At 46.5% G+C, this 27,876-nt stretch overlaps 4 protein-coding genes and 2 pseudogenes across 15 annotated transcripts in view; 4 read left to right on the top strand and 2 right to left on the bottom strand.

Moving 5' to 3' along the window:
- The window catches only part of LOC310712383 (interferon-inducible GTPase 5-like), a 323,482-nt gene that overhangs the window by 194,033 nt on the left and 101,573 nt on the right, over positions 1 to 27,876 (top strand). The gene's annotated exons all lie outside the window — the stretch shown is intronic.
- The window catches only part of LOC310712385 (interferon-inducible GTPase 5-like), a 190,647-nt gene that overhangs the window by 86,456 nt on the left and 76,315 nt on the right, over positions 1 to 27,876 (top strand). The window lies entirely within an intron of this gene.
- LOC310712403 (interferon-inducible GTPase 5-like) overlaps positions 1 to 27,876 on the top strand; it is a 144,657-nt pseudogene that overhangs the window by 86,391 nt on the left and 30,390 nt on the right. The gene's annotated exons all lie outside the window — the stretch shown is intronic.
- The window catches only part of LOC310712395 (interferon-inducible GTPase 5-like), a 195,324-nt pseudogene that overhangs the window by 152,382 nt on the left and 15,066 nt on the right, over positions 1 to 27,876 (bottom strand). The window lies entirely within an intron of this gene.
- On the bottom strand, positions 108 to 27,876 carry LOC310712396 (interferon-inducible GTPase 5-like). Of its 2 annotated transcripts, XM_083515409.1 has the most exons (3): positions 27,556 to 27,876; positions 10,300 to 10,379; positions 108 to 2,475 (listed from the first exon to the last, which is right to left on the bottom strand). In XM_083515409.1, the coding sequence occupies exon 3, from the start codon at positions 2,472 to 2,474 to the stop codon at positions 1,206 to 1,208; it is 1,269 nt and encodes a 422-aa protein (XP_083371535.1). In that variant the 5' UTR covers position 2,475; positions 10,300 to 10,379; positions 27,556 to 27,876; the 3' UTR covers positions 108 to 1,205. The 2 variants fall into 2 exon arrangements, with proteins under 2 accessions (XP_083371535.1, XP_083371534.1); XM_083515408.1 differs by lacking the exon at positions 27,556 to 27,876 and having other exon boundaries at positions 10,300 to 10,675.
- Positions 17,918 to 27,876, top strand: part of LOC310712399 (interferon-inducible GTPase 5-like) — a 65,864-nt gene continuing 55,905 nt past the window's right edge. The window contains exon 1 of one of the 2 annotated variants that reach the window (XM_083515426.1): positions 17,918 to 18,136. The gene's annotated coding sequence lies outside the window, so the exon portion shown is untranslated. The remainder of the gene's footprint in view (positions 18,137 to 27,876) is intronic. The other variant, XM_083515425.1, reaches the window with a different exon arrangement.

Genomic DNA, 27,876 nt, shown 5'->3' with positions numbered 1-27,876 from the left:
TTTTGCTTTGTTCAGGGGGGGAAATGTATGCTTGATTTCTATGAAGCAGAAATCCAGTTTCTCATCTCAGTTCCATTTATGACGAAATTAGCCCCCCTCCCCCTTCATATCAACACAGAAAATTCAGTATTCAAGGATGAGTCTTCAGACACATAGCAAATGCCTTTCCTTTACTTGGTGGAACTTAATTGAGCACTACAGAAAATAAGATAAATGAGGTTAATAACATAAAAACAGTATAGTATGTTAGCATTACAAATCTGAAATATTGTTAAGGCTGAGAAACCTTGACTAAATCTTAACTAAATCATAATTGCCTGAATCAGCAAGGCTAGAATTGGACAGGAAGCAAAATATTACATAAGCCAAATGAGCTCCAAGGAAGGGGTATGTATTCCCAAATTCTTATTTGCAGGAGGTTTTTCCCCTACGCTTTCTCAGTTATCGATGAAAGGCAAGATTGCATTCCACAAAATCTGCAACTTCATCATCATCATTGTTATTATTATTATTATTATTATTATTATTATTATTATTATTCTAAATTGAATTTATATACTGCCCTGTACCCAGAGGTCTCAGGGCAGTTCACAGAAAACTTCATGAAAGGAAAAAACTATATGCCCAAAATACCTACACTTCAACTTCTACAGTAATTTTGATTATTGCCTACTATCATCTAAAGAAACAGTTTTAGCAACATCTAATAAAACTACATCAAAGTCAAACAATTCTCTTTTTTAAAGGCATACCTGGGTAGAAGTTACACAGAGAGGTTTCAATAGGACGTTACATCAATATGACAAATGTGTCTAGTTTACATCTGAGCATACTTTAAATGTATCAGTTAAAAATAGCATTCACTGTGGACATGACATGTTTATGAATCTCTAAGGGTGGGATGATTAAACCTGGCCAGTTCAATTCATAACAGTATTGGGTTCCATACAGGAAATGGGGAGCAGTGGTGTGCCTGTCTGGCATGCTTGTCTCCAAAGGACTTTACAAAAATTGTAAAATTGTTGCTTTTTATTCCTGTTTTTTAAAGCTTGATTGTGTTGTATTGCGGTAAGGCAAGTCAGCTATAGGGTCTGCTCTATTGTCTCTAGAACCAGCCCAAATGAGAATGAAAAAGGGTGCCAAAGTGGGAATGTTTGCCATTGCAGCAGCAGCAGCAGCTCCTGCTTACTTCACCTTGGGTGGCATCAAGTCCCGTGCCTGCCTGGGGCTCTGGGTTCCAGGGCTTTCTTTCGAACCCTATCAGCATCCTCAGCTAGATTATCCAGGAAGCTTGACAGCATCCAATAAGTGATGACAAAAGACACCCCTGCTGCTACCAAGCTTCTAACTAGGGAAGGCCGGAATAATTCTTTTTCATAATTGGTTATTAGTTTTATAACCAGATCGTTGGTAATTTCTTTCTCCTGAGGAGACTTCATCACGGCCTTCAGTTCTTCAACAGGCTTCCTGGCCAATCTGGCCCGCCTAGCTAAGGAGACATCATCCAGCTCAAACATCTTGTAGAAGGCAACCATGGACCCACACAAGAGGGCAACATCACAAGCCAGAGGAAGGTTTGGAATGGGAATAGCATTGATGCCAGCAGATGCCAGGGATATTTTCCGCAGGTGGCTCTTCAGCGCAGATTTCTTCTTTTCTGTGAATTCAGGGGAAAACATGGGAAGGCAGAGCAGGAATGCAAGTCTCTTCAGGCTGGGCAGATCTTTCTCCAAGGTCTCCACCAGTTGGGGGAAGTCATACATGTCAAGGTCCCAAGAGGAGATCAAAAAGACTTGAGGGATGGTGTTCCTGAAGCACTTCTCAAGCTGCTTCTTGAAGTCATTCCTCATCATTTCAAGGACCTCCTCTGCATTGAAGGTATTTGGGTAAGACCTTTCCATGTTGGATAGATCTGAATCTACTTTAGTGCGCACAAAATAACACTTCTTCTCCATCTTCTGGATCGCCTGAGCTAGGTCAATGTGGTTGGATCGGAATCTCTCTGAGCCAACAATGATAAAGAAGTCATAGCGTTGGAAATCCACCTTCTGAAGGTAACTGTCTGGTGAAAAATCTGGGGATCCAATTCCTGGCAGGTCCCAGAATTTCACTTTGGGATAGTTAGAATGGGTATACACATTTGAATCCACTGTAGTTTCTTTCACTCCTACAGGGGCGGCACCATCATCTTCTGCGTTCTTGCTTCGGAGAGCATTGATGAGGGATGATTTCCCAGAGCCCGTCTCTCCAGTGATGGCAATGTGAAGCTCAGTGTTTTCCATCTCTTCTAGCTCCTTTTTTATTTCTGAAGCTGCTTCCTTCATTCCACCATCACTGAAAAGCTCCATAAAACTCTCATATATCTTGTTTGCTATATTGAAAGGTGTCTTGGGGTCTAAATTCACGTCTATATTTTTCAATATACCCTGGAAAATCTCAGGCAACGATGAAAGTTTTTCTGCATATGAATTCATCCTAGAAGAAAAAGGGAGAGCTCAGAAAGGCTTGGTCAATACTATTGGCCCATCTAGCTGGGAAACTCAGTGATGATTTACACTCAGCTCAAATATAAATATTCTCTGCACAGCAAGAAAAAGTTTGAATTTTGATACTGTGGGCATTTCTACAAGGAATTTCTTTTGTACTCGGTGTTGGTCTTAAATTTACATTCTTCTCAGTGTCCACACAACAGCATCATTATCAAAATGCCATTTTATATTTCACACACCCCATTGAATCCAGACTTTCAATTTCCTTGCTTTTTCTGTTTTCGTTTTTACATATTGAGTTTTGCGCAGAAACTGTAAATTCAGATTAAATGCCAAGAAAACATTGGAATTTTGATGAGGACATTGTCATGTAGACACTCAAAAACTTCCATGTATAAGTAGAAAGAAGTCCTCAATAAACTGTGGTGTGGAAGCTTCCTACCAGAAGTGGCTCACTGTCATGGGACTGCCAGGGAATGCCTTGAGGAGCGGGAACAGGCAGAGGGAGACAGAGAGGAAGTGATGGATGGGGAAGAGGGAGAGATCCCGGAGGCTCTCTGATTCTGAAGCAGAGCCCCAGCACCACACAGGAACAGACGGAGAGCCGGTCCCTGTGCTGTCTGCACAGGAGAGGAGGGGGTTAAAACACAGGGAGGAGAGACGTCCCATGAAACTTCCCCGCCTTTTCTGTTGGAGGAGAAGCCGGAGAAGACCACTCCCCAAATCTGAACCGGACGATGACTGACAAATATGACCTGTCGGACATATGGGGGCTACGAAATCCAATGGAGAGTGACTTCACTTTCTTCTTAAATACAAATCAATCATTTTTGAGAACTGATTATTTATGAATATCCAGAGACTTGGTTCCTAGGCTTACTAAAACTGAAATTTGCCCTAAGACTTGCTCTGATCACAATGAAGTTTTTTTTTTTTTTTTGAGATGAAATTATATCTGCAGGGTTCCTTCAGATGGAGGATGAATGATGAGTTGTTGAGGAATGAACAGGTGATTAGTAAGGCCCAGAAGACTCTAAAAGATTATTTTGAAATAAATATGAGCACAGAGGTGGAAACAAGAGTCATTTGGGACACAAGTAAGGCTGTAATGAGAGGTTTCCTCATACAACAAAATTCGATAAAGAAAAAGATACAGAATGAGAAAAAAGAAAAAATCCTGTCTCAAATAAAACATAAAGAGAAGAGCCTAAGATCAACGCCTAAGAATCAACAGATTCAAAAAGAAATTAAAGCTTTGCAGATCTAATTTTCTCAAATTATTAATCAAGAAATAGAATGGGAAATAAAAATGATGAAACAGATAAATTTTGAATCTGCAAATAAACGTGGAAAATTGTTGGCTTGGCAATTAAAAAAGAGACAGAAACAAAGTACCATTACAAATATTGTATCTGTTGGGAAATCTGTGGAAAACCCTGCAGATATAAGAAGATGTTTTCAGAAATATTTCAAACAGCTGTATAAAAAAGGTAAAGAAGATAAAGACAAAATTGAGCAATTTCTTAAAGCAAATGAAATGCAAAAAATTCCCGAGGATGAAATGATACTACCTAATGGTATGATTACAAGACAGGAGGTTGAGATAGCAATAAACCAGATGCAGTTAGGCAAAGCCCCAGGACCAGATGGTTTTTCTGCAAATATTATAAAACTTTGAAAGATTGGTTAATTCAGCCGTTAGCAGATGTGTGAAATAAAATTTTAAGAGGGGACAAAGCACCCGAAACCTGGAAAGATGCTTTTATAACCCTGATTCCAAAACCAGATCAAGATAGATCCGACATGAAAAATTATAGACCGAACTCATTACTTAATGTGGATTACAAAATTTTTGCAAATATATTGGCCAACAGATTGAAAAAGGTTCTATCACGTTATATTCATAAGGATCAGGCAGGTTTTTTTTGCCTGGGAGACATATGAAAGATAATATTAGGAACATAATTGATGTATTAGAAAGGCTGGAAGCTAAAAGAAATTGTAAAGCAATGTTAATGTTTATAGATGCTGAAAAGGCCTTTGACAATGTTTCTTGGTTATTTATGAAAAAAATCTGGAAAGAATAGAGGTTGGACAGGAATTTTTAAACGGTATTAATGCGATCTATTTTGAACAAAAAGCAAAAATTATAGTCAATAATGTGGTATCAGAAGAAATAAGAATTGAGAAAGGAACCAGGCAAGGGTGCCCACTTTCCCCTCTGCTATTTATTTTGGTTCTGGAGGTTCTGCTAAATATGTTAAGGAAAGAGGAGGAGGTAAAAGGAATTGTAGTAGGATCCAAGCAATATAAATTAAAAGCCTTTGCTGACGACCTGGTATTAACTTTACAGGACCCAGAAACTAGTGCAATAAAAGCACTGGAACTGATACAGGAGTTTGGGCAGGTAGCAGGATTTAAATTAAATAAGAGGAAAGCCAAAGTTTTGGGGGGGAATTTAGATAATGAGGAAAGAAAAATTCTCTTAGAAAAGACAGGTCTTGCTTTTGTGAAAAAAGTTAAGTGTTTGGGTGTGAACTTATCGGTGAAAAATTTGAATTTATATAAAGATAGTTATGAAAAATTATGGAATGAAATCAAGAGAGATCTTGAGATATGGTCAAATTTAAAACTTTCATTGATGGGCCTAATATCGGTGGTTAAGATGAATGTATTGCCAAAGATGTTGTTTTTATTCCAAGCTTTACCAGTTATTGATAATGTTAATTGTTTTAAAGAATGGCAGAAGGCACTGTCTAAATTTATCTGGCCAGGGAAAAAACCCAGAATTAAATATAAATTACTTACAGATGTAAAAGAAAAAGGGGGATTTTCCCTGCCAGATTAAAGATATACTTTGAAGCTGCTGCCTTCTGCTGGATTACGGACTGGATTCAATTAGAAAATGAAGATGTTTTAGATTTGGAAGGACTGGACAATCGATTTGGATGGCATGCATATTTATGGTATGACAAGTTAAAGGTCCAGAGTGGTTTTAAGAATCATATAATAAGAAAGGCATATAATCAGAAAGGCATTATACAATGTATGGATTAGGTATAAAGATCTTCTAGTAAGAAAAACACCCAAGTGGATTTCGCCAATGGGAGCACAGGCCCCCAAAAAGTTAAATATGGAAAATAAATGGTTGAAGTATTCGGATTTATTTCTAGAAGATCATGAAGGCTTTAAACTAAAACCATTTGAACAAATTAAAGATAAAGTGAATTGGTTACAATATCACCAAATTAATGAATTATATAAGATTGATAGGAGAAATGGTTTTGCAACAGAAAAATCCAAACTGGAAATGGAGTTGTTAGACACTAAAGTTAAGAATATGTCTAAAATGTATAATCTGTTGTTAGAGTGGCATACAAAGGATGAACAAGTAAAATCGGTAATGATTGATTGGGCAAGAGATGTAGGATATAATATAATGTTGGAGGATTGGGAGAGGTTATGGAGGAAAGGGGTTAAGTTTACTGCATGTACGATGTTAAATGAAAATATTACGAAAATGATGTACAGTGGTACCCCGCAAGACGAGCGCCTCGCAAGACGGAAAACCCGCTAGACGAAAGGGTTTTCCGTTTTGGAGGCGCTTCGCAAAACGAATTTCCCTATGGGCTTGCTTCGCAAGACGAAAGCCCATAGGGAAATCTCCGGGGACCTCTTTTAAATGCTAGCGGTGGGGAGCAAAGCCTTTCCCCCCCCCTCCGGCCTTCAGAAGAGGTCCAGGAAGGCTGGCGGGGGCCGAAAGGCTTTGCTCCCCAGCGCCAGCATTTTAAAAGCAGTCCGGGATAGCAGGGAAGCGCTTCCCGCTATCCCGGACGGCTTTTGAAGGCAGGAGAGGTCCGCGAAGCCTGGGCGCGCTGATGTCAGCGCGCGCAGGCTTCGGCATGCCGGCAAGTCTCCGCCAGCAGCGGTAGCGCTGCCGCTGCTGGCGGACCGGTCCGCGAAGCCTGGGCGCGCTGATGTCAGCGCGCGCAGGCTTCCGCATGCCGGCAAGTCTCCGCCAGCAGCGGCAGCGCTGCCGCTGCTGGCGGAGCGGTCCGCGAAGCCTGGGCGCGCTGATGTCAGCACGCGCAGGCTTCCGCATGCCGGCAAGTCTCCGCCAGCAGCGGCAGCGCTGCCGCTGCTGGCGGAGCGGTCCGCGAAGCCTGGGCGCGCTGATGTCAGCGCGCGCAAGCTTCCGCATGCCGGCAAGGCTCCACCAGCAGCGGCAGCGCTGCCGCTGCTGGCGGAGCAGTCCGCGAAGCCTGGGCGCGCTGATGTCAGCGCGCGCAGGCTTCCGCATGCCGGCAGAGGTCCGCGAAGCCTTGGCCGGACAGCTTTTGAAGGCAGGCGGGGGAGCAAAGACTTTCGCCCCCGCCAGCCTTCAGAAGAGGTCCAGGACCTCTTCTGAAGGTTGGCGGGGGGCAAAAGTCTTTGTCCCCCCTGCCTGCCTTCCCAGGGGCTTTTAAATCGCCCCGGATAGCGGAGAAGTCCTCCGCTGTCCCGGGGCGATTTTAAAATGCCACCCGCCAGCATTTTAAGATCGCCCCGGACAGCGGAGAAGCCCTCCGCTGTCCCGGGGTTTTTTAAAATGCTGGGGGTGGGAAGAAAAGCCCTTGTCCCCCCCCCAGCCTTCAGAAGAGGTCGGGGGACAGACTGTCCCCGGACCTGGTCTGAAGTCGGTTTCCCTAGGAACGCATTAATTGATTTTCAATGCATTCCTATGGGAAACCGTGCATCGCAAGACGAAAAACTCGCAAGAAGAAGAAACTTGCGGAACCAATTAATTTCGTCTTGCGAGGCACCACTGTATAGGTGGTACTTAACCCCAGTAAAACTAGCAAAGATTTATCACAATAGTGATAATCTTTGCTGGAAATGTAAAGAAAATGAAGGCACCTTTTTTCATATGTGGTGGACCTGCCCCAAGGTGAAAGACTTCTGAGAGATTTATAATGAATTAAAAAGATGTTGAGATATACATTTATTAAGAAACCAGAGGCCTTTCTTCTTGGGATAACAGACCTGGAATTGCCTGAGAAAGATGTTAAATTATTTTTGTATGCCACGACGGCTGCTCGAATTTTACTAGCTAAGAACTGGAAAATACAAGAATTACCAACTGTGGAAGATTGGCAGGTGAAGATGATGGATTTCTTGGAGCTAGCTGACCTGACTGGAAGAATCCGCGACCAGAAAGAAGAGGAATACCAAGAAATTTAAAGACTATTTTAAAGACTGGAAGAAATTTAAAGACTATTTGAATAAATATTGTAACATAAAAAATTAGAAATCAGTTGAAAGTACCAAATAGGCCTAGGATTAAAATAGGATTTATTAAATAAATGGGGTTTAGAAAGTAAGAAAAGTGAATAAGTTAGATAATAACTGGAAATATTTTGGTTTAGGAATGATATTGGAAAGCTGTTACATAGAGATACAAGGAAATTCAGGAGGGAGGGAATGGAGGAAGTCAACCAATATGTAAATAAGTATGGGCTTTTAAAAGATTAAGTTCACTCTTATTGTTTATTTCTTATATGGTGGTGGATAAGAGGTTTATTCTGCTGTGTGTGGGGGTTTTTTTCTCCCCTTCTTTTTGGGTGCACTTTTTATTTTATTTTCTTCTTCCTTTCTGTGTTATTTGTTCTGTTATGTGGTTTAATTGCGGAAAACTTAATAAAAATAATAATAATAATTTTTTTTGAATGGTGATGCCCATTAACTTGGGGGGCCTGGTCCCCTCGAGTATTTTCTGGGGGGAGAAGCCCACTCGGCCCCTAGGAGTTGGCTACTATGATTCTAGGATTGGGAGCTAGATGAAATGATATAATTGGGTCCCCTCTAAGCCTGTGGTTTCATAACTGTAAGGCTGGATTTTGTAGTAGAAGGAACTGCTGAAGTGGTCAAACTGGTCTGACCAAGTTCATGGATCTGGACCAGTCTGTTAGGCATCTATTTCCATGTCTAAAGTGTTGGTGAACTACAGATGTGTTGCCATAGAAATGACTAGCTAGTGATGCTTCAAGAAGGAGAGGGTGAGCTTTCCCACATCCACTGGCTGGATGCCACCTCACCAGGGACTAGGGCTAGCCTTTGTCTAGTCTCATCTGGAGATGGGAAGACAAGGACCAGACTTGCTGTCAGTGCTGAAACCGTGCAAGAAAACTTTTGGGGAATTAACATCTGTTGGGAGTGTTACTGCTGTGAGACCTTTCAGCTTGTGCTGAGGTGATGAGTGGGTGTGCACACTCAACGCACACACACAGCACCATATATCAAAAAGACACCACCGTTTCCAGTGACCTTCATTCCAAGCAAAAACTAGATTGTGCATGCATTTGGGGTGATGCCAGTGGAGCAGTTCATGTGCATAACAGCCAGTCATTGTTCACTTTTGCCTAGTTTCATCGGCAATTGGGGGGGGGAGAGGCTTCAGATAACTGTTAACCTCTTCTGTCCAGACTCTTTATATGCACTCCAGCTCTTCACCAGTCAGCTCAACAGCCCAGGCAAAGGAGAGTTTGTAACTTTCCCTCCCCATCCCATGATTCTGATGATAATCCCTCTCCTCCCAGTGCTGCTATTAATCTTAGGGGAAAGCTTCAGAGCAGCAGGAGATCAAACCTCATTGGGATCACAAGCCTGCCAGCCTGCCACTGAACCAGCTTTGTCCTTCTCAGTCAGGCCGAGATGCATCCCATAACAGAGAACGTAGGGTAGATCCACACCACACATTTATAGCAGGTTCAAAACACATTTAAAGCACACGACTTCCTCCCAAAGGATATTGGGAATGGTAGTTCCTCAAACACATATAAAAGTTTAGCACCCGTAAACTACAGGATTCTTTGGGGGAAGCCATGTGCTTTAAATGTATGGGGAATGTGCTTTAAATAGGCAAATGTAAGAGTGTGGGCAGGGTGAAGAGCAAATCTGTTAACAGGACAAAAGGTGTTGATGGACCATCAGAGAGGGGAGACAGATGTTACCAAAGTGATGGGGGTGTTTACAGTGGCAGGAAATGAAGAGTTTTGAGGAAGTGTTGCTGGGAGGAAGAAGGAGGAAGAAAGACTGGGATCCATCTTGGGCAGACTGGCTGCAGGCTGACTGGGAGAAATGCCCTGGGGCTGCACTACTGTAGGGGAACAAATCCCTCTTGAAAAGAGCATGCTGTAAGATCTGGACTCCCTCCGTGCAGACTGAAAATAGGATGAATAGGTGAATAAAGCATATTTCTTAAAATCTCTGCCGTGTCTCAGTTCTCCAAAGGACGACAGACCCTGGGTGCATGCCAGGAACCCCACAGGCTCTTGCCACTGCTCGGCAGAGAGAGAGGGAGGTCTTCTAACTTTGCTTCAGAAGCATGCCATTTGCACCCCTCAGACTGCTTTTGTCCACCTGCCTAGTCTTATGAGGCTCACAATGTACCTTTCCACTGATCAGCCATCTTGTAGGTGGGAGAAGGGGAGGTTCCAGATAGTTTGCCTAGTTTCATGGGCAATCGGGGATGGTGGGCTTCAGATAACTGTTAACCTCTGCTGTCTAGCCTCCTTTTAAACACTCTCAGATACTCCCCAGTCAGCTCAACAGGACAGAAAGGATTTGCAGGCAGAGGACAGTTTGAAACGTTCCCTCCCCATCCCATGATTCTGATGATAATCCCTCTCCCCCCAATGCTGCTGTTAAGCTTAGGGGAGAAGCTCAAGGGCAGCAGGAGCTCAAACATCATTGGGATCACAAGCCTGCCAGCTGAGCAAGGGGAAAGGAGGCTGGGAGGGAAGGACTTTGAAGGACCTCTGTTAAGACTTACTTGCTCCTTGAGATTCTTGACAAACAGACGCTTGAGGATTGGATAATTTGTCTTCTCACTTCAGCTGCTCACACTCTCTCCTGTCCTCTCTGGACTTTGTGGCAGAAGAGCTAGAAGATCTCAAGAGACTGGTGCTTTCGTTCTTGTGAGTTGGTGCTAGCAACAGGAAATCTGTGGTCTCCCCTCAGCTAGGCTTTGAGCATAACAAACAGGTGCAGAAGAGGCTGTGGTTGCTCGCTGCCTGGACCCCCTCCCTCCTGTTTGGAATTTTCACATCAAAATTCCCAACTGCAGTCTACTAGGTTACAGAATTAGCTTTTCTAAGACTTTTCTCCTGAGTTTTGAAGCAGTGTGAGCTTTTGCTCCCAATCAGGACCCAGCACAGTCCAATAAATGATTTACAAGAAGGAGGATGTGCAGCAACACCATTTAGCTTTCGTTTTCTCAGAAATCACTTGTTTGAGCAGAGCTGTGTGCTGGGCGGGGAAGGCCAAGAGGAAAACTTGTAAACAGGATCTAATTTCTACTGCAATATCATAAAAACCCACAGCTACTTTCATAGGAGAGACCTATGCCATGCCATTTACTTCAACACTGGTCATCTTTGCTTCTGCCAGCACACTGATATTAGTTCGCCTGTCTTCCCAAGTGATGTGTAAAATTTTTCAGAGACACCGTTGATTGAATCTTTCGAGGAGATGGAGATGGCGTTTATAAGTGGTCCATGTTTCACAAGCATATAGTAAGGCTGGTAGTACAATAGCTTTGTAAACAAGCATTTTGGTTTCCCTGCGAATGTCCGGGTCCTCAAACACTCTGCACTTCAATCAGGAGAAAGCTGCATTCGCAGAGCTCAGGTGATGCTGGATTTCGGCATCAATGCTGGCCCTTGTAGAAAGATAACTGCCTAGGTAGGAGAAGTGATCAACATTTTCCAACATTACACCATTGAGTTGGATTTGTGGTGCAGAGGGGTTGTTTTGTACTTGTTGGTGCAGCACTTTGGTTTTTTGGATGTTGAGTGATAGGCCAAGCTTTTTGCAAGCTTCTGCAAAGATATTTAGGATGGTTTGGAGGTCATCCTCTGAGTGTGCCCACACTACGTTGTAATCAGCATACTGAAGCTCTGTGATGGAAGTTATGGTAACCTCACTCTTTGCTTTCAGCCTGCTCAGATTGAAAAGTCCACAGGGCATTACGATTTACAGTGTCAAACGCCTTAGTCAGGTCAATAAACACCATATACAGGGGTTGGTTTTGCTCTCTGCATTTTTCTTGAAGCTGTCGAGTGGTGAAAATCATGTCCGCTGTCCCCCTAGAAGGCCGAAAACCATTTTGGGATTCAGGAAGGGTCACCTTGGATATTGTTAAGAGACAGTTTGCTAAGATCCTTGCAATAATTTTGCCGGCTGCAGCCGAGAGATGCCTCAATAGTTTCCACAATCAGTTCTGTCACCTTTTTAAAAGAGATTGATAATTTTGGCATCCCTAAAGTCTGCTGGGATCTCTTCTCTTTCCCAGATTTTTTCAATGAGCTTGTGAAGTTGTTGTGTAAGTTCAATTCCGCCCACTTTGAAGATTTCAGCAGGTATCCATTAGGTCTACTGGCTTTTTTGTTTTTCATTTGGGTAATAGATGTCCACAACTCTCCCAGATTTGGAGATACTGCAAGCTCATCTCTAACTTGCTTTTACAGAATTTGAGAGGGGACCTCAGCAGCTACGGGTGAGTTGCGGTTAAGGAGATGTTGGTAATATTCTTTCCAGTGCAGTGCAATAGCTTCTTTATCTTTTAGAAGTGTGATACCGTCTGCTGAGTGTAGGGGGCATATGCCATGATTTATTGGCCCATAGATGGTCTTTGTGGCTTTAAAGAAACTCTGTGCATCATGAGTGTCAGCTAAGTGCTGGATCTCTTGAGCTTTTTTTATCCACCAGGTTTTTTTGTGGTTCTCTGGTTCTTCTTTGAACCTCAGCCTTAGCAATGGCATAGGGTTTTTTCTAAGCGGCACAGTTTCTATCTCTTTGCCAGATCTGAAAGGCCTTCCTTTTCTTGTCAATCATGCATTCAATCTCACTGTCATTCTCATCAAACCAATCCTGGTGTTTCTTGGTTTGGTGTGCAATAGTTTGTTCACAGGCTGCTATAATGGATGTTTTAGCTTGGTCCAGTGTTCCTCAATGTTATCAGGGAATTCTGAAAGCAGATGGTCCTTAAGAGTCGTTTGGAAGCAATCCCGCTTAATGGGATCTTGAAGGGTTTGGGTGTTCATTTTGAGCCTTGGTTTACTTCCTTGAAGCCTGCGTTGAGGTATAATCAAAGCCATTGTGGAGCTTATTAGTCGGTGATCTCAGTGGCGTAGCGTGGGTTGTCAGCACCCGGGGCAAGGGAAGTAATTTGCGCCCCCTAACCCGTGGATTTGCGCCCCCTAACCCTAACCCCCAGATGTTGCGCCCGGTGTGGCCGGCCCCCCCTGCACCCCCCACGCTACGCCACTGCTCAGCCTGCAGAGGCCTCTTCCCAGCCGTGCTTGAAAGGGGCAGGCAGGCACTGCCCCCCACCTCCCCCCAGACAAATAGGACGTTGATTAGTTTTTCAATGGACCTGTTTAAAAGATTTTGTAAATTGTTCTTCTTCCTGAAGGAGCATCTCCACCCCCATTGTTCTGCCTGGACACTGAGGTCCAGCTCCGAGGGCCTTCTGGCAGTCCCCTCATGAGAAGCCAAGTTGCAGGGAACCAGGCAGAGGGCCTTCTTGGTGGTGGCGCCCGCCCTGTGGAACGCCCTCCCACCAGATGTCAAAGAGAAGAACAACTACCAGACTTTTAGAAGACATCAGAAGGCAGCCCTGTTTAGGGAAGCTTTTAATGTTTAATAGGTTATTGTACTTTAACATTCTGTTGGAAGCCACCCAGAGTGGCTGGGTAAACCCAGCCAGATAGGCAGGGCTTAAATAAATAATAATTATTATTATTATTATTATTATTATTATTATTATTATTTGTTTTCATTACTTTGCTCCCCACTCTTGGGAGTGGGGAGAATTCAGCTGTAGAGAAGGCTATAGATTCTGCGAATAAGTCAATAATATTTCCCCTCTTTGGCCAGCTGCTGGTCCCTCCATGTGCACCCCTCCATTTGTCAACTCCGAGGAGCCCAGGCTCTGCCTGTCCCTAAGCAGGGGCAGAGGAAGGGGGCGGTGGGGGCGGTCCACACCAGGTGTCATCACTGAGGGGGATGACATTCGGCGCACCGTGACTCCCAGGCCTACCCCGAGCCGTCAGGGGAAGGGGTGGAGATGCGCCGCCTTGCCAGCGGCCTTCCCCACCTTCCCCCTTTGTTTTGACAGCTGGGGGAGGCTTTGGAGTTGTGGGCCGGCGTCGCGCCATTGCCCCTCGCTTCCGGGCTGCTTGGGGGGGGGAGCCTCCCCATAGCTGTTAAAAGGAAGAGGGAAAGGAAGAAGGGCGCTGGCAAAGCGGCATGGCTCCCCACCCCCCAGGAAGCAGCCCAGCATGGACAGCTCGCTCCACCCCCCCATGGGCATCTCTCCCCCTGGGACACTCACCCCATGGCATGTGCACCGCTCCGGGCGCTGGAGCAGCTAGATCTGCCTCTGTCCCTAAGGCCAGCCTCTCAGTCCCCCCCCCCCCCGCCAATCATAGAGTTAGAAGGGACCCTGGGGGTCATCGAGTCCAACCCCCCCTGCAATGCAGGGATAAATATGCAGCCGTCCCAAACGAGGATCAGAGACGCAACCTTGGCGTTCTCATCGCCGCGCTCCAACCAACCGAGGTATCCACACTTCTCCCAAATGCCCCCTTCCCCGAGAGCTGCCCGAGGATTTGCTGTCGATTCCCCGCATGAAAATGCTTGCCCATTAAAAGGAAGGGAGGCTCCCTCCGCCCCTGCCACGGGGAGCTCAGCCTGCACTTGGGCGTCACGTGCGCTTGGCGCGCTGCTCTTTCCAGCTTCCTCCCCTCCGGGCCAGCGGCTCCACCTCTTTTCCTTTGCCTCTTTGAGCCGCTTAATTCCCAGCAAGGAATTAGCAGGCTCGCTCCACCTCCTCCTCCTCCCGACTTTGCTGCTGCTGCTGCGCGGCTTTTTTCCTCTACCGACGGCACGCTGTGCCTTGGAGAGGTTCCCACTTCCTCGAGGGGGGCCGGCCAAACGCGCCCCCAAAAATGTTGCGCCCGGTGCGGCCGGCACCCCTGGCACCCCCCACGCTACGCCACTGGGTGATCTGACTGGCAGTCATCAGCACTTGTCATGGCTCTGGTAAGGAGCACATCACATCAATCTTTAGCATGGGCAATAACATAGTCTAAGAGGTGCCAGTGGTTTGACCGAGGATGCCTCCATGAAGTTTTAAATTTATTTTTCTGTCGAAAGAGTGTGTAAAAACTCTTTGGTAATAACAATGTTGTGTGCTGCACATATCGTAAAAAGTAAGATTCCGTTCTGGTTGCTGTTGCCAACTCCTTCTTTCCCAATAGTCCCAGGCCACAGAACAATATCTTGCCCAACTCTTGCATTTAAATCACCCAGGAAGATAGTTTTATCTTTCTTAGGCGTCTCTGATAGGACGGTATCCAGCTGAGAGTAACATTTTTCTTTAATATCTTCATCAGCATCTAGTGTTGATGCATAAGCCTTATAATAGTAGCATGTTGGTTTTTGGTGAGCTTTATTTGAAGGGTTGAGAGTCACTCATTAATGCCGGTAGGGACTTCTGACAGGAGCTTCACGAGATCGTTTTTTTATAGTGAAAAGAGTCTCATGGGGTTTACACTTGCCCAGCATGCTTCAGAGCAGGCCCCTCCCCCTGTGACAGCCTCTGATAACCACTTTAACCACAGAGTTAGGAGTCTACATGTGTTTCCCCTGCAAATATCATATTTGAGGGGCAACCCCTCCCAAAAAAGTTGATGGGCATTGCCCTTGTGAAAAAGTAGCAGGAACATGACTCCTGCTGGGCTTGGAGATGGAGAGGGAGCCAAGCAACAGAGGTAACAGGACTGTGTGCTGGAGTGCCAACTTAAAATATGGGGGGAGGCAGGTAAGCCCTGCCTCACCTCGTAGATCACAAGATGTGGAGCAGCCCCCCTCCAATATTTCAATATTTCAATACCTCGGCCCCTGGTAGCTGGTCCTATAACTGTGCGCAAGTCATTCTCATGCTCCCCAGCTCCTCTCCTTCTTTCACCCATCGCGGCTCAGCTCTGCATGCAAAAATGGTGCCCAGGCACTGCTGATTAAAGAGGCTGCTAACAAGTCTCAGCACCTTTAACTAACTATCATACCTAGAATTCTTTGGGGGAAGCCATAACTGTGGTATCCTAGGCATAGGGCTCCTGTTTTTACCCCACACCACCCCATATGCTTCAGTTTTTCTGCCCTTTGGAGCCAGTCATGTGGGGAACACACTGCATCAAAACTCAGGAGAAATAGGATGACATGATACAAAGACTCCAAACAAATTCGTTCTTTGGACTGTTGGGGAAAACTTCCTTTGCATTCTCCTCCTCTGCTTTCAGGCTGGAGAAATTTCTGCTTCCTTTTGCTCTCTGTCATGACCCAGCACAGTGCAAGAAATTATTTACAAGGGGGAGGAACTAGGGTGAACTCATTTAGGTTTCCTTTTCTCAGAAATCACCTGTTTGAGCAGAACTGTGTGCTGGTCAAGCGTGGGGGAGAAGAAAACTTGGAAACAGGATGTAATTTCTGATTGAAGATAACAAAAAGCTGCAGCTACTTTCCCCTTTCTGAGATTAAGCAGGATAAATAAATAAACAGCAACAGAGCTGATAATATAATTTATTATAAATGCTCTGTTGCTGAGCAGTACATGATTGCACCGATTTATTATTTTTTGATCATATCCCAGATTCCGAAAGACCCATAGTGATAGGGGCATTCTGCCATAGGGAACTTATTTAGCGCCAGCCATTTCTGAACTCTTACCACAGTACAGTGTGTCAAAAGATTTCAGATTAAAATTCCCACTGCTGGCACTTAGAGCATGGGACAAGAAATTCCTGCTGTAGATGCTTCTCTGATGGCTTTGCAGATGCAGCTGCTCCCTGCCTGCCTGGTCTGCACTGTGAGGGAGTCGGAGGGTGGGGGTGGCGAAGAGCTCCAGATCCCAAGACTGAAGGAAGCTGGAGGACAAGCTGGGGGAAGGGAAGGCAAGTTTCTCTGCATGAGGCTGGAGAAACCCTTGAAGGGAGCAATGCCCGGTGCCCCCCCCCCCAATGATGTCCCCTAAGGCTGAAGGTGTCAGATAAGACACAGGCTTTGCGGTAGGATCACTCTGAGGAGAGTTTGGTGTCCTTCCTGACTGCCTGGTTTGCAAAGCCAGCTTGTCATGCGGGCTCAATAGCTGCTCTGCAGCCTGCAGAATGTTAGCACTTTTCTAAAAAATAAACTATTTCTTCCTCTTGTGCAGTCTTGTAATTTGAAGCCATTTGACGCCCTACCCTCTGGAGCAGAGGAAAACAAGCTTATTCCCTCTTCTGTGTGACAACCCTTGAGATATTTGATGGCCATCATATTTCCTCTCAATCTCCTCTTTTCCAGGCTAAACTTACCCAGCTCCTTCAACCATTCCTTATAAGGCTTGGTTTCCAGAGGTTTGATTGGTCGCCCTCCTCTGTACAAGTTCCAGCTTGTCAAAATCCTTCTTCTGAAGGATATGAGGAGCTTCCAGCTTCAACATCACTGTCTGCATCATGTTTTCTCCTCACCCAAGCAAATGCTGGGAGCAACTTTCCAGAGCAGATTTTAGAGGAGATGAGGGGGAGATGAGATGAAAAAGAGGACAGGGACTCCTGCCCCATTAACATTTGTGTAGAAGGGGGAATGTCAGCAAGTATTTCCTTCAGCGTAGGGGGAGATCTGCAGGAAGTGGGCAAATTTATTATTTTCAGTTTCTCTCTGTTTCTCATTTTTCCAATATTGAAGTTCAGCTCTTCCCATCTCCATATCAGCTGGCTATTTCCTTTTTAAAAAAAGTTCTCATGAAAATACATCAGGACTTCTATTTATTAGGGTTATAATTATTATTATCTTCCTCAAAAGGCAGTGTACAAAATGCAATTAACACAGCTGAAAAGCAGTTAAAACAACACAGAAAAAAGTAAATATGTTTCCAAAGAATGCTAAATAGACACTCATGGCAGCAACCTATTCATCCACCTGGGAAAACTTGTCGGAATGAAAACATCTTCCGTTGTTTCCAGAAATTGCGGGTAGTGGGCTCCTGTTGTATCTCTGCAGGAATGCTATTCCACAGAACAGGGGAAGTCACACTAAAAGCTCTGCTCTGAATTACAGAAGATCTACCCAAATATCAGGAGTGAGTGGCAGATTTTATCCTGCCTGCATGATTGTTCTCACTGGCCCTGGTTAATAGGGGTTAGCAAGTATGATGGGCACTGACTCATTCTATACATAAAGCTTTGTTGGAAGATGTTTTTAAAGCAATAAATACATCATGGTACAGATGTTGCTGCTGTTGGACCAACGAGATCGTGAGCTGCAGGCATCCAAGCCATGAAGGAAGTATTGTGGAACAACACTGTTTATTTCGCAGCATTTATGTCCTGCTTAATTGCAATAAACCTCAAAGCAGCTGAAACAGGCGATAGGACCTGTCCTGTTTTCTTCTTTGCAGGTGCCAAAACATTTCCCGCCGCTAGGATCTAGGATCGTAGAATTGCAGATTTGGAAGGGAACCCAAGGGTCATCTAGATCAACCCCCTGAAATCAGTGCCATGTGGGGCTTAAGTGCAGAAAACGCGGGAGCTGCTGAGACGGGCACAGAGGCAACTACGGCAGAGGTATAGGATTAACCATCTCGGATGCTTCAAGTTTCACGAGTGAGCCTTTGGGACCTTCCCAGGAAAGGCAGCATCCCCGCTGTCAATCAGGCTGCTTGGAGCTCCCTCTAGCGGGGACTGCGGCTCTGGCTAGGCGTTGCAATCTCGTCCTCGCTCGTACTTTCGATTTCTTCTTTGCTTTTAGTAGTGCGGCGATCGGGCGGGAGAGGGAATAAAAGCGAGAGAGAGAAAGACAGTTGGACGGAGAAAAGGCTAAGAGACCAGCAAGCAAAGCCTCCGAAGAGGGAACTGAGCTTTACTGCAAAAAAATCCGGACTGGCAACAGGTAAGAAGGTGAGCAGTTCTCCTGGGGCTCTGATGATTTCCGTATTTTTTGTTTTTCTCTGAGCGTGTTTGCGTTAAAGGGGACTCTGAGCTCATTGCTAGGCGTGGGGCGGCAAAATCGTTTATTTTTACTCTTAATGACGTTGGAGAAGGCTGCCCTTCTTCCCCGCTGCAAAGGGAATCAGGGGCGCCGACTTATAAAAAATATTGGGGGGGCCCACACCGGGGTCCTGCCGCTGGTTCGCTCGGGTAGCCGGGAGAACGCAGTTCGAGGTGGCGGTGTTGGGGAGAGACCCTCGCTCAGGGCGCCACTAGACTTGGCGGCCGGCGGCCTATCTGGGGGGTTTTGGAGCGTATTTTGGCGGAGCGATTGGGGAGGAGGGAGCTTGTTGCCAGATTCTTCAGCTGGGCCGGAGATCCGCTGCTGGGGGTCCCTGGGCCGAGTTGTGAGCACGGCCGGCTGAAGGGAGATCCAGCTGATTGCGCGACGGGGACGGCCGGGGCTCTCCGGCTAGGGCGCGCGGCTGGCTGGCTGGCGAGGGAGCAGGTGGGGAGGAGGCGGGGGTCCTCACTCTCTTAGGAAACGCACCCGCGCGCCCGATTGCCACGAAGTCCGAAGGGTGCGTGTGTGGAATTAAAAAGCAAAAACGAGATACGGGCAGGGCAGGCAAAGAGTTTTCTGCAAGAGGATGGAGGGCAGGTTGAAGAGAAAATCACTCAGGATGAGACAGTCAAATCAGCCATGATAAAATGGGCTCAGGATATTGGGTATAACATCATGTTTGAGGACTGGGAAAGGTTATGGACTACCGGAATGAAATTCATGGCATGTAATGCCTTGAAGGAAAATATTATGAAAATGATTTATAGGTGGTACATGACCCCAGTCAAGCTTGCAAAAATATATCACCTGTCTGATAATAAATGTTGGAAATGTAAGGAGGCTGAAGGGACATTCTTTCACCTCTGGTGGACTTGTCCAAAAGTGAAGGCCTTCTGGGAAATGATCTATAATGAGTTAAAAAAGGTATTTAAGTATACCTTTCCCAAGAAACCAGAGGCCTTCCTCTTGGGCATTGTTGGCCAGAAAGTGTTAAAGAAGGATAGAACTTTATGTATGCAACTACAGCAGCAAGAATACTTATCGCAAAATATTGGAAGACACAAGATTTGCCCACACTGGAAGAGTGGCAGACGCAATTGATGGACTACATGGAACTGGCTGAAATGACTGGCAGAATCCGAGATTTGGGAGAAGAAACAACGGAAGAGGACTGGAAAAAAATTAAGGACTATTTACAAAAACAATATAAGTTGTATGAATGTTAAAAATTTACACGATTCGGAAACTATAGCTTCAGCAATTAGATTTGGGAAACAGGAAATTATATTTTAAGTAAGAAAAGGTCAAAATCTAAGGTAATACTATGTTTAATTTAAGATATAAGTAACTGATGAAAAGTATGTTAAATTTAGAGGTATAGTATTTGAAAAGTACAAAATAAGGTACGAAACAAGGTAATAATTTGCTGATATCTTTATTATAAAGAATGCAGGGTAAGGGAGATGCGAGGAAGTCCAGTTAGTTATATAAAAAATGTGTTGAATGGTTGGTTTTCTTTTCTTCTTTTTCTTTTTTTCTTTTTCTTGTTCTTTTACTTTTTTCTTCAGTGTATGTTTCTAACTTTGTATTTGAAAACTTAATAAAATATTTATAAAAAAAGAAGAAGAGAAAATCCTTTCGCTTTTCTGGGGCGCAGGGAAGTCTCAGAGCCAGAGGTTGGGGAAGGGACCCCCTTTGCTCTGCCCTCTTCTCCCGTCTTAGATTCGCATGGGGGTCCCCGCCCGAGCTTGCCTGGCCACCGGGCCACACAAGGGCCGCGCTCTACGCGGCGCACCTTGCTAGCCGCGCAGCTGTCCTCCGCGGCTGCGGAGCGGCCCTGCGCCGGTGCCCAGCCCCTCTGGGCGCCCGCTGCGCTGCCAATGACAAGCGGGCGACGTCGCGGGCGGGGAAGGCGTCGCTTTCTTTCCCGATCCTGCATCCTCCCAGTCTTCCAGCCCTTTTTTGGGTTGGAAGCTCGTCTCGTTCGCCCTTCTCCTTTCTTCACCCTGCGCGCAATTTTCCTCCCTCGTCTCCCTCCCCATTTCTCCTTCCTTCCTGACTGACTGACGGGCTTGGGCTCGGGCTCGGGGTCGGGCTCAGGCTCGGGGTCGGGCTCAGGCTCGGGCTCGGGCTCGGGCAGCCACAGCGTCGGCGGTGTTGGCGATCGGCGGCGCGGGGGGATGGCCCTCCCGGGGGAGCCGGCGCTGCTCAATGGGGTTGCCAAGGAGACAGGCCGGCCGCCCCCCTCCCCCGCCCGACGCCCCCCGCCGCGCCGGTGCCCGTTATCGAGCTGGTGCGCGCCGGGCGCCCTATAAAAGCCGCAGACGCGCCCACCGCCGCCCGAGATTATTGCGGGGGCTGAGCCCCCCCAAACGAATTTTTGAGGGGGCTCGGGCCCCCTCAAGCCCCATGGAGTCGGCGCCTATGAAGGGAATAGATAACATGCCATCACAAGGAAGCAAGCAGAGCTGGTGCTACTCTAAGAGTTGTAAGTAACTGTTCTGAAATCAACACGGGTCTCCCCTTTGAACGGTGACGCGTGTTCATTCGATGTCCCCCTCTGCAGCTGCTACGAGGCTGCCCTCCTGCTCCTCTCGCCTCCTGCCTCTTTCCTTTTTGGGGTTTGGCAGACTGGGCGGGGGGAGTTATTTGGAAGCAGGCAGAGCAGACAGGTGATCTGGCGCCCCTGGCAGAACCGTCCAGATTGCGCCCCCTAGTCTTCTTTGCCTCTCTCCTCCACCTATTCAATTCCTCACGCACTTCCCCTTGTAATGAATTCTTTCAAAGAAAACCCAGTATTAAATTCATTATTTCTTAATAAAATGTTTCAGCAAAGAGAATGACATTTTCATGTGACTTGACAGTTTTTTTAAATGTACCGTAATTCAGTTGTAAAACAATAAACAGACATACGAACCATATCATACTGATTAGTTCCACAAGGATAACTTTCTGGTCTCAGAGCTCTCGTCTCTCTCTCCCTCTCCCTCTCCCTCTCTCTCTCTCTCTCTCTCTCACACACACACACACAGTCCACAGCCCACCTCCCTTGCCCCCCCCACCTGGCGATCCCAGATCTCTCCACTGGTGCACACAGCCCTCCCTTCCAGGCTGCTCTTCACCTGCCTACCCAACACACACCTGGAACAGGGAGGGAGGGAGGGGAGAGAGAGACCTCATTCATTAACCACTCCCCTCGTGTCCGGGCTCTTCCCTCACCTTGGATGCCAGGATCAGAAGGAAAAGAGCTCCCATCCCACTCTCTCCCTCTCTGAAGGTAAGATGGTGGGGAGTGGGGGTGAGAAACGACCAGTTTTGGGCCATCTTTACAAGCCAGACCCTGCTCTGCACTTCGCCCCCCCCCTGTTTGTTTAGAGGATTTTTTACCCCCTCAGTTTCCTCTCTCAGTAACACCAACACAAAATCTCAGCAGCCTTCCGGGTGACTTCTTCGGAGGGGGGGAGAGAGAAGGGGGGAATAAAGGTTTGCTGAGGGGTCAAGAGGTGAGGAATTTGTGTCTGGTCCTTCCACAGGTTGGGGAGAAGGAGGGGGGACATTTTCCCGAATCTGAGAACAGAAACCATTCCTTTGGAAAGCTGGTAATATACACATTGGGGGAGGGGGGGAAGTGGGTGGGGGAAGTCAGACACATTAGGCATATGTGGTTATTAATTACTTAAATCAGTGGTTTTCAACCAGTGTGCCGTGGCACCCTGGGGTTCCTTGAATGATAGTCAGGGGTGCTGTGGGCAACACTGGCCTCCATCCCTCTTCCTTCCCTCCCTCCTCCAAAGGCTTGCACAGCTATTTGTTGCAGCAGCCCAGGCTACAGGATCCCTAGGCGAATGGTGCCTCTGGGACTGGCCAGGGGGTGCTGGTTTTCTAGGAGCCTCAGAGTAAGCAGGCAAGGGGGTGGGGGCCTCAGAGTAAGCAGGCAAGGGGGTGAGGAAGCCCAGTCAGCCAGACCACCAGCCCTTGCTGTTGGGAATGGACAGACAAGTCCCAGGTCCTTGTGGGGCAGTGTGAGGAGGCACCTCTCTTGAGGGCAGGGAGAGCAACTCAGAGACCACAAGCAGCAGCAGTGGATGCCAGAGAGGGGAGAGGAGGAGAGGAGGCTGAGGGAAGACTTTACAAGGGGAGGGGTGGTGTTTGAAAAAGAATGAGAGGCTGCCTGCTCTGCAGGCAAGGGGTGGCATAACTGATACTTGGTCAAAGGAGCCATGGACTCAAAAAGGTTGAAAACCTCTGACTTCAATGACAAGCAGGGGCAGAATTTACATACAGTGTCTAAAGGATGCACTCTTAAAACATACTTAAGTAAAACTGCCCCAACCCCTTCTTCTCTTTGACCAGACCCTCCTCTTCTGCACCTTCAGACTGATAACTCTTTGTTGCATCTTTCTAAAAACATGTGAGGTTTAATCATCAATGTAATGGACACAGCCTCCGTCCCCAACCTAAAAAAACAAAAAAAAAACCAGGAAGTGCAGTTTCTTAAAATGTTGAGAGTCCCCTTCCTCATGTCCCTCTCTATATTCAGGGCTCTTGGGCTCTGCTCCTGTGTCCTGGGTTGGCTGGGTGCAGAGGAGTGGGGGGAGGCAGCAGTTGGGGAACCCCCAGGGGAAGAAGTCTCAGAGCCAAGGGATTGGGGGTGAGATGGAGATGAGTGGTCAGATGGAGAAGAGAGAGCAGACTGGGAGGAGGAGGAGATGTTGGAAGCTGAAGAGGCAACAAGGTTTAGTGAGCAGGAAGAGTCTGTGGCAGAGAGCAGTCCAGAATCAGAGGCAGAACTGGAGGGGGTGAAGAGGCAGAGTAGAGACAGGGAATCTCCCCCTTGTGGTGTAACCAGTTTCCCTCCCACCTGGTCTCGCAGAAGATGAAGAGGAACGAAGAGGCAGAGCAATGAGAGACAAGACGAAAGAATCTCAGGTTGCTGGGGAAGAAGGGGCCTTAGAGAGCGGGGAATGTGGGGACCTACAGTCCTTATGACTGCTTCATTGGGGCAAGAGATACTGGGAAGACTTGTGTTCAGTCAGCTTGCGCTGTTTGGTTTTCTTTCAGTAAAGAGTTAATGTCACTGACAACGGGTGTTTTATTGTTCGCCAACTCCAGCTCCTGATGTCGCATGACCTTTGGGCACTTTATCCTTGCGCTCACTTCTGAATTATGGGATCTGATGGGATTCATACCTTATACCTGTAAAGCTTTGTTGCTTGGCAAATGATTATAAAATTGTCAACACTGGAAATTTTATGGAGGGCATGCCACTAATGAATGCTTTTAATTAGGCTGGTCACTTAACATTTTCCTGCTTCCTTTCTCTACAGCGCACTGAGATCCACAATGGTGGAAGACTTTGAGGTAGCCATTTCTCAGGGCCAGTTGGCAGGTGCTGTCACACGTGCTGTCACACGTGCTGGCAAAACCACTGCACTTTTTCAACAGCACTCCGCTCCACATTGCCGTAGTAGGAGAGCCCGGCTCCGGGAAGTCCTCCTTCATCAATGCCATGCTGGGTCTTCGTGCTGATGACCCACGTGCCGCTGCGACTGGCATACAGATGACGACTGTTCAAATCAAGGATTACCCACACCCGACACTTCCGCAAGTGATCCTTTGGGACCACCCCGGAAGGGGAACGCCAACTTTTGGAGAGGACAAATTTGAAAAGAAGGTCAATTTGAATCACTTTGATTTCTTCGTCATCGTCGGCTCCCAGCGCTTCCGCTCCACCCATTCTGACCTGGTCCGTGAGATCCAAGATATGGGCAAGAGCTTCTACTTTGTGCGCACCAAAGCAGACCTGGACCTGTCGGCCGCCAAGAGGCAACAGCCATCTGACTACAATGAGGAGAAGGTCCTCTTGCACATCCAGGAGGACTGCAAAGAGTGCTTGGTAAGAGAAGGAGTGAGGGACCCACAAGTCTTCATCGTCTCCAACTGGGAAGCCGACCACTTTGATTTCCCTCTCCTGCAGGAAACGCTGAAGAACGATCTCTTGCGGCTGAAGAGGCAAGCCTTCCTGCTCCGCTTCCCTAACATCTGCCTGGCTGTCTTAGAGAAAAAGAAAACCACTGTGAAGGAGAAGATTTGGACTAAAAGGCTTGTTTTGCTGGTCGCTCTTGGAAGCCCAGTTCCCTTCCTTCTCCCCATATTTCTGTTTAGTAAGTTCCGCTCCTGGTGCTTCCTAGACTTTGGCCTGGACAATCCATCCCTTGCAGCTCTGGCCCAGCGTGTTGGTAAGACAAGCACAGCCCTTAAAGCAGCAATGCAGTCCCTGGGAATGTTCTCTGCCATTTTATGGGTTCTGCCAGACTTGGTGGGACTCTCAGTGATGGCTTATGAATATCACCGCTGGGAGCATTTCCCCATCTTTGGCTGCCTTCTGTCCCTTGGGATTTCGCTACCTCGCACCTACTTCATGCTGCAGAAATGCATATTGGGTGCTGCTGATGACACCAAGAGGGTTTTGTCCAAAGCTCTTGAGTCAGAGGGAGGAAAGTCCATTTAGCAGCAAACAGGTGGACTATGATGACTAACTGCTTGATATATAGTGTCTGGTGAATTATACATGTTTTCATTTGTGTGTTTTATAAAACAAGCTCCCAGAAGACATGGCGAGCGCAAAGTCTGGGAAGGTCAAAAGGCTTGTGTGTGTCCCAAGCTTTAAAATCGAACCCGGATAATTCAAAGTCTGCACTAAGAAAAGATCAATTCTCCCATCCGTATCATGAATGATAATAGAGCAAATTGGCATGAGTTATTCTGGATTTGCTAATCATGAAGAGGCAGTGTGGTTTTTTTAAAAAGACAACCACCACCACCAAAAGACATTAAAAAATAATAATCAGATGATCAGGTTTTTTATTTTTAAAATTCCATAAACATTAAGCTTCTCATAAAAAACACCTAAGTGAAATAATCTGAATGCAAGCATAATAACCCTACCGTTACTTTTTTAAATTAGTATCTCTACCCAATGTATGCGATGGGATGCGGGTGGTGCTGTTGTCTAAACCACAGAGCCTAGGGCTTGACGATCACAAGGTCAGCAGTTTGAATCCCTGCAACGGGGTGAGCTCCCGTTGCTCGGTCCCTGCTCCTGCCAACCTAGCATTTCGAAAGCACCGCTCCGGCTGGAAGGTAAACAGAGTTTCTGTGCGCTGCTCTGGTTCGCCAGAAGCGGCTTAGTCATGCTGGCCACATGACCCGGAAAAACTGTCTGCGGACAAATGGTCTCCCTCGGCCAGTAAAGCGAGATGGGCAGCACAACCCCAGAGTCGTCTGCGACTGGACTTAATGCTCAGGGGTCCCTTAACTTAACCTTTACCCAATGTATAAGAATTAAGACCAATACCAAAAGGAGACTTTGGGACAAATGGACTTTTTACTATATTTCTAATTCTTTCAGTCCCCAAATGAATTTGATGGCAGACTAAAAAACAACAACCCACTAGTGTCCTATGTGAATCTGCTTGCAAGGATGGTATCAATCTGTAATTTATCAGGCTGCAGCATTCACCTTTCTTCTCTCTCTCTCTCTCTCTCTCTCTCTCTCTCTCTCTCTCTCTATGCTGCATTTGCTTTTTACATTAGGAACAAGAGTTAGCTGTGTATCACAAGCCCCATGCAACATCTATTTCACAATGCTCTTTCCCTCATACACACTGAAACTGAAGGAGGGCATTCAGCTAGACAGGAGCCTCCCCAATGCATTTGTTAAATAGAAAGTTGAGGTAATTTTAATCTGTTTTAGTATTTTAACTCTTGCATATCTTAAAGCACGGCTGTAATTTTCCCCCTGATTTTATTGTTTTATCTTTTTGCAAACCGTTTTGAGGTTTTGTTAGAATCAAGCGGAGTATAAGCTTTCATGAAATAAACTAATTGGTTGACATATTTTCCTTGTCACTGCCAGGACGTTTGTGTTATAATCAATCCTGCTTTCACATGGTCAGCTTTGGGAGCTGGAGCTCTTTCCACACATGCACTCCGACTCCATCTACTTGCAGACTGGACAGGCAGGTAGCAGCTGCATCTGCCAAGCCAACTGAGAAGTGTCTGCAGGGGGGATTTCTTGCCCCACGCTCTGAGTGCCAGCAGAGGCTATTTTAATCTGAGATCTTTTGACACACTGTACTGCGATAAGAGTTCAGAAACCCAATCAGGACCCAGCCCTGTCCAAGAAAGGATTTGCAAGAAGGAGGAGGACCTACAGCAACCCCACTAACTTTCGTTTTCTCAGAAATCACCTGTTTGAGCAGAGCTGTGTGTTGGGCAGGGGAGGGGGAGAGGGGAACTTGTAAACAGGATCTAATTTCTGCTCCAAGATATTAAAAACCCAAAGCTACTTTCCCCTTTCAAGGTTATGCAGGGTATACAGTTGCAAATCATCACCAGCAGAGCATTTAGTTAGAAATATGTGCCTGTACCTGTTTATTAGGCTTTTGTCGGAGATAAGCTCAAAGTACCTTGGTTATTTTAAATTGCATAGGGGGTTTCAGTCACTGTTCAGGGTCTCCCTTCAGAAGTATGTACAGTGGTACCTCGGGTTAAGTACTTAATTCGTTCTGGAGGTCCGTTCTTAACCTGAAGCTGTTCTTAACCTGAAGCACCAATTAAACTAATGGGGCCTCCTGCTGCCGCCGCACAATTTCTGTTCTCATCCTGAAGCAAAGTTCTTAACCTGAAGCACTATTTCTGGGTTAGCGGAGTCTGTAACCTGAAGGGTATGTAACCTGAGGTACCACTGTATGTCATTCCAAGATCAAAGCCAGTGATCACTGCTGATCTTCAGTGCACAGCTACAACAAGGCACAGCCCATCTGTGAGTTTATGGACATTCCCAGTTCATGGAACTTGACAGTGAAACCTGACCGGTCTGAGCATGTGAACCAATATAACATCCCTTATGATGCTTTTCCATTCTCAGCATTTTCTGCAATGCAAATGGGTCACGTGATCAGTGATGTGCAGGAGGCCCTCAGTAGACAAGTTAGTGCTGAAAGGGCTCCCTAAGCAGAACAAAGTATCTCTGCACATGCTAATGCAATCCTTTCACTGCCAACCCCCCCCCCCCATCTTTTTAATGCAAATAACAGGAGAGGTCTATGCAGAGAGAGGGTTGGAAGAAAGAACTTGACACACTTCAGACATGAAGCAGAACCTTGTTGTCATTGCATTCTTATATTAATAAGTCTGTGCCCAGTGCGCATCTGATGTACTGCAGATGCACGTCTGGTTGTGTAACCATGGAAGTCACCTGCCCTGATCAGCCGAATTCTCCTCATAGCACTGCTCTGTTCCCCCAGCT

The sequence above is a fragment of the Podarcis liolepis genome, assembly GCF_965112155.1.
Source record: "Podarcis liolepis genome assembly, chromosome: 7".
Taxonomy (NCBI): Eukaryota; Metazoa; Chordata; class Lepidosauria; order Squamata; family Lacertidae; genus Podarcis; species Podarcis liolepis.
This window is presented reverse-complemented; position numbering and strand designations above follow the sequence as displayed.

Bases quoted from the DNA above. Each gene is read 5' to 3' on its own strand.
- LOC310712396 (XM_083515409.1), bottom strand. From the start codon at position 2,474: ATGAATTCATATGCAGAAAAACTTTCATCGTTGCCTGAGATTTTCCAG.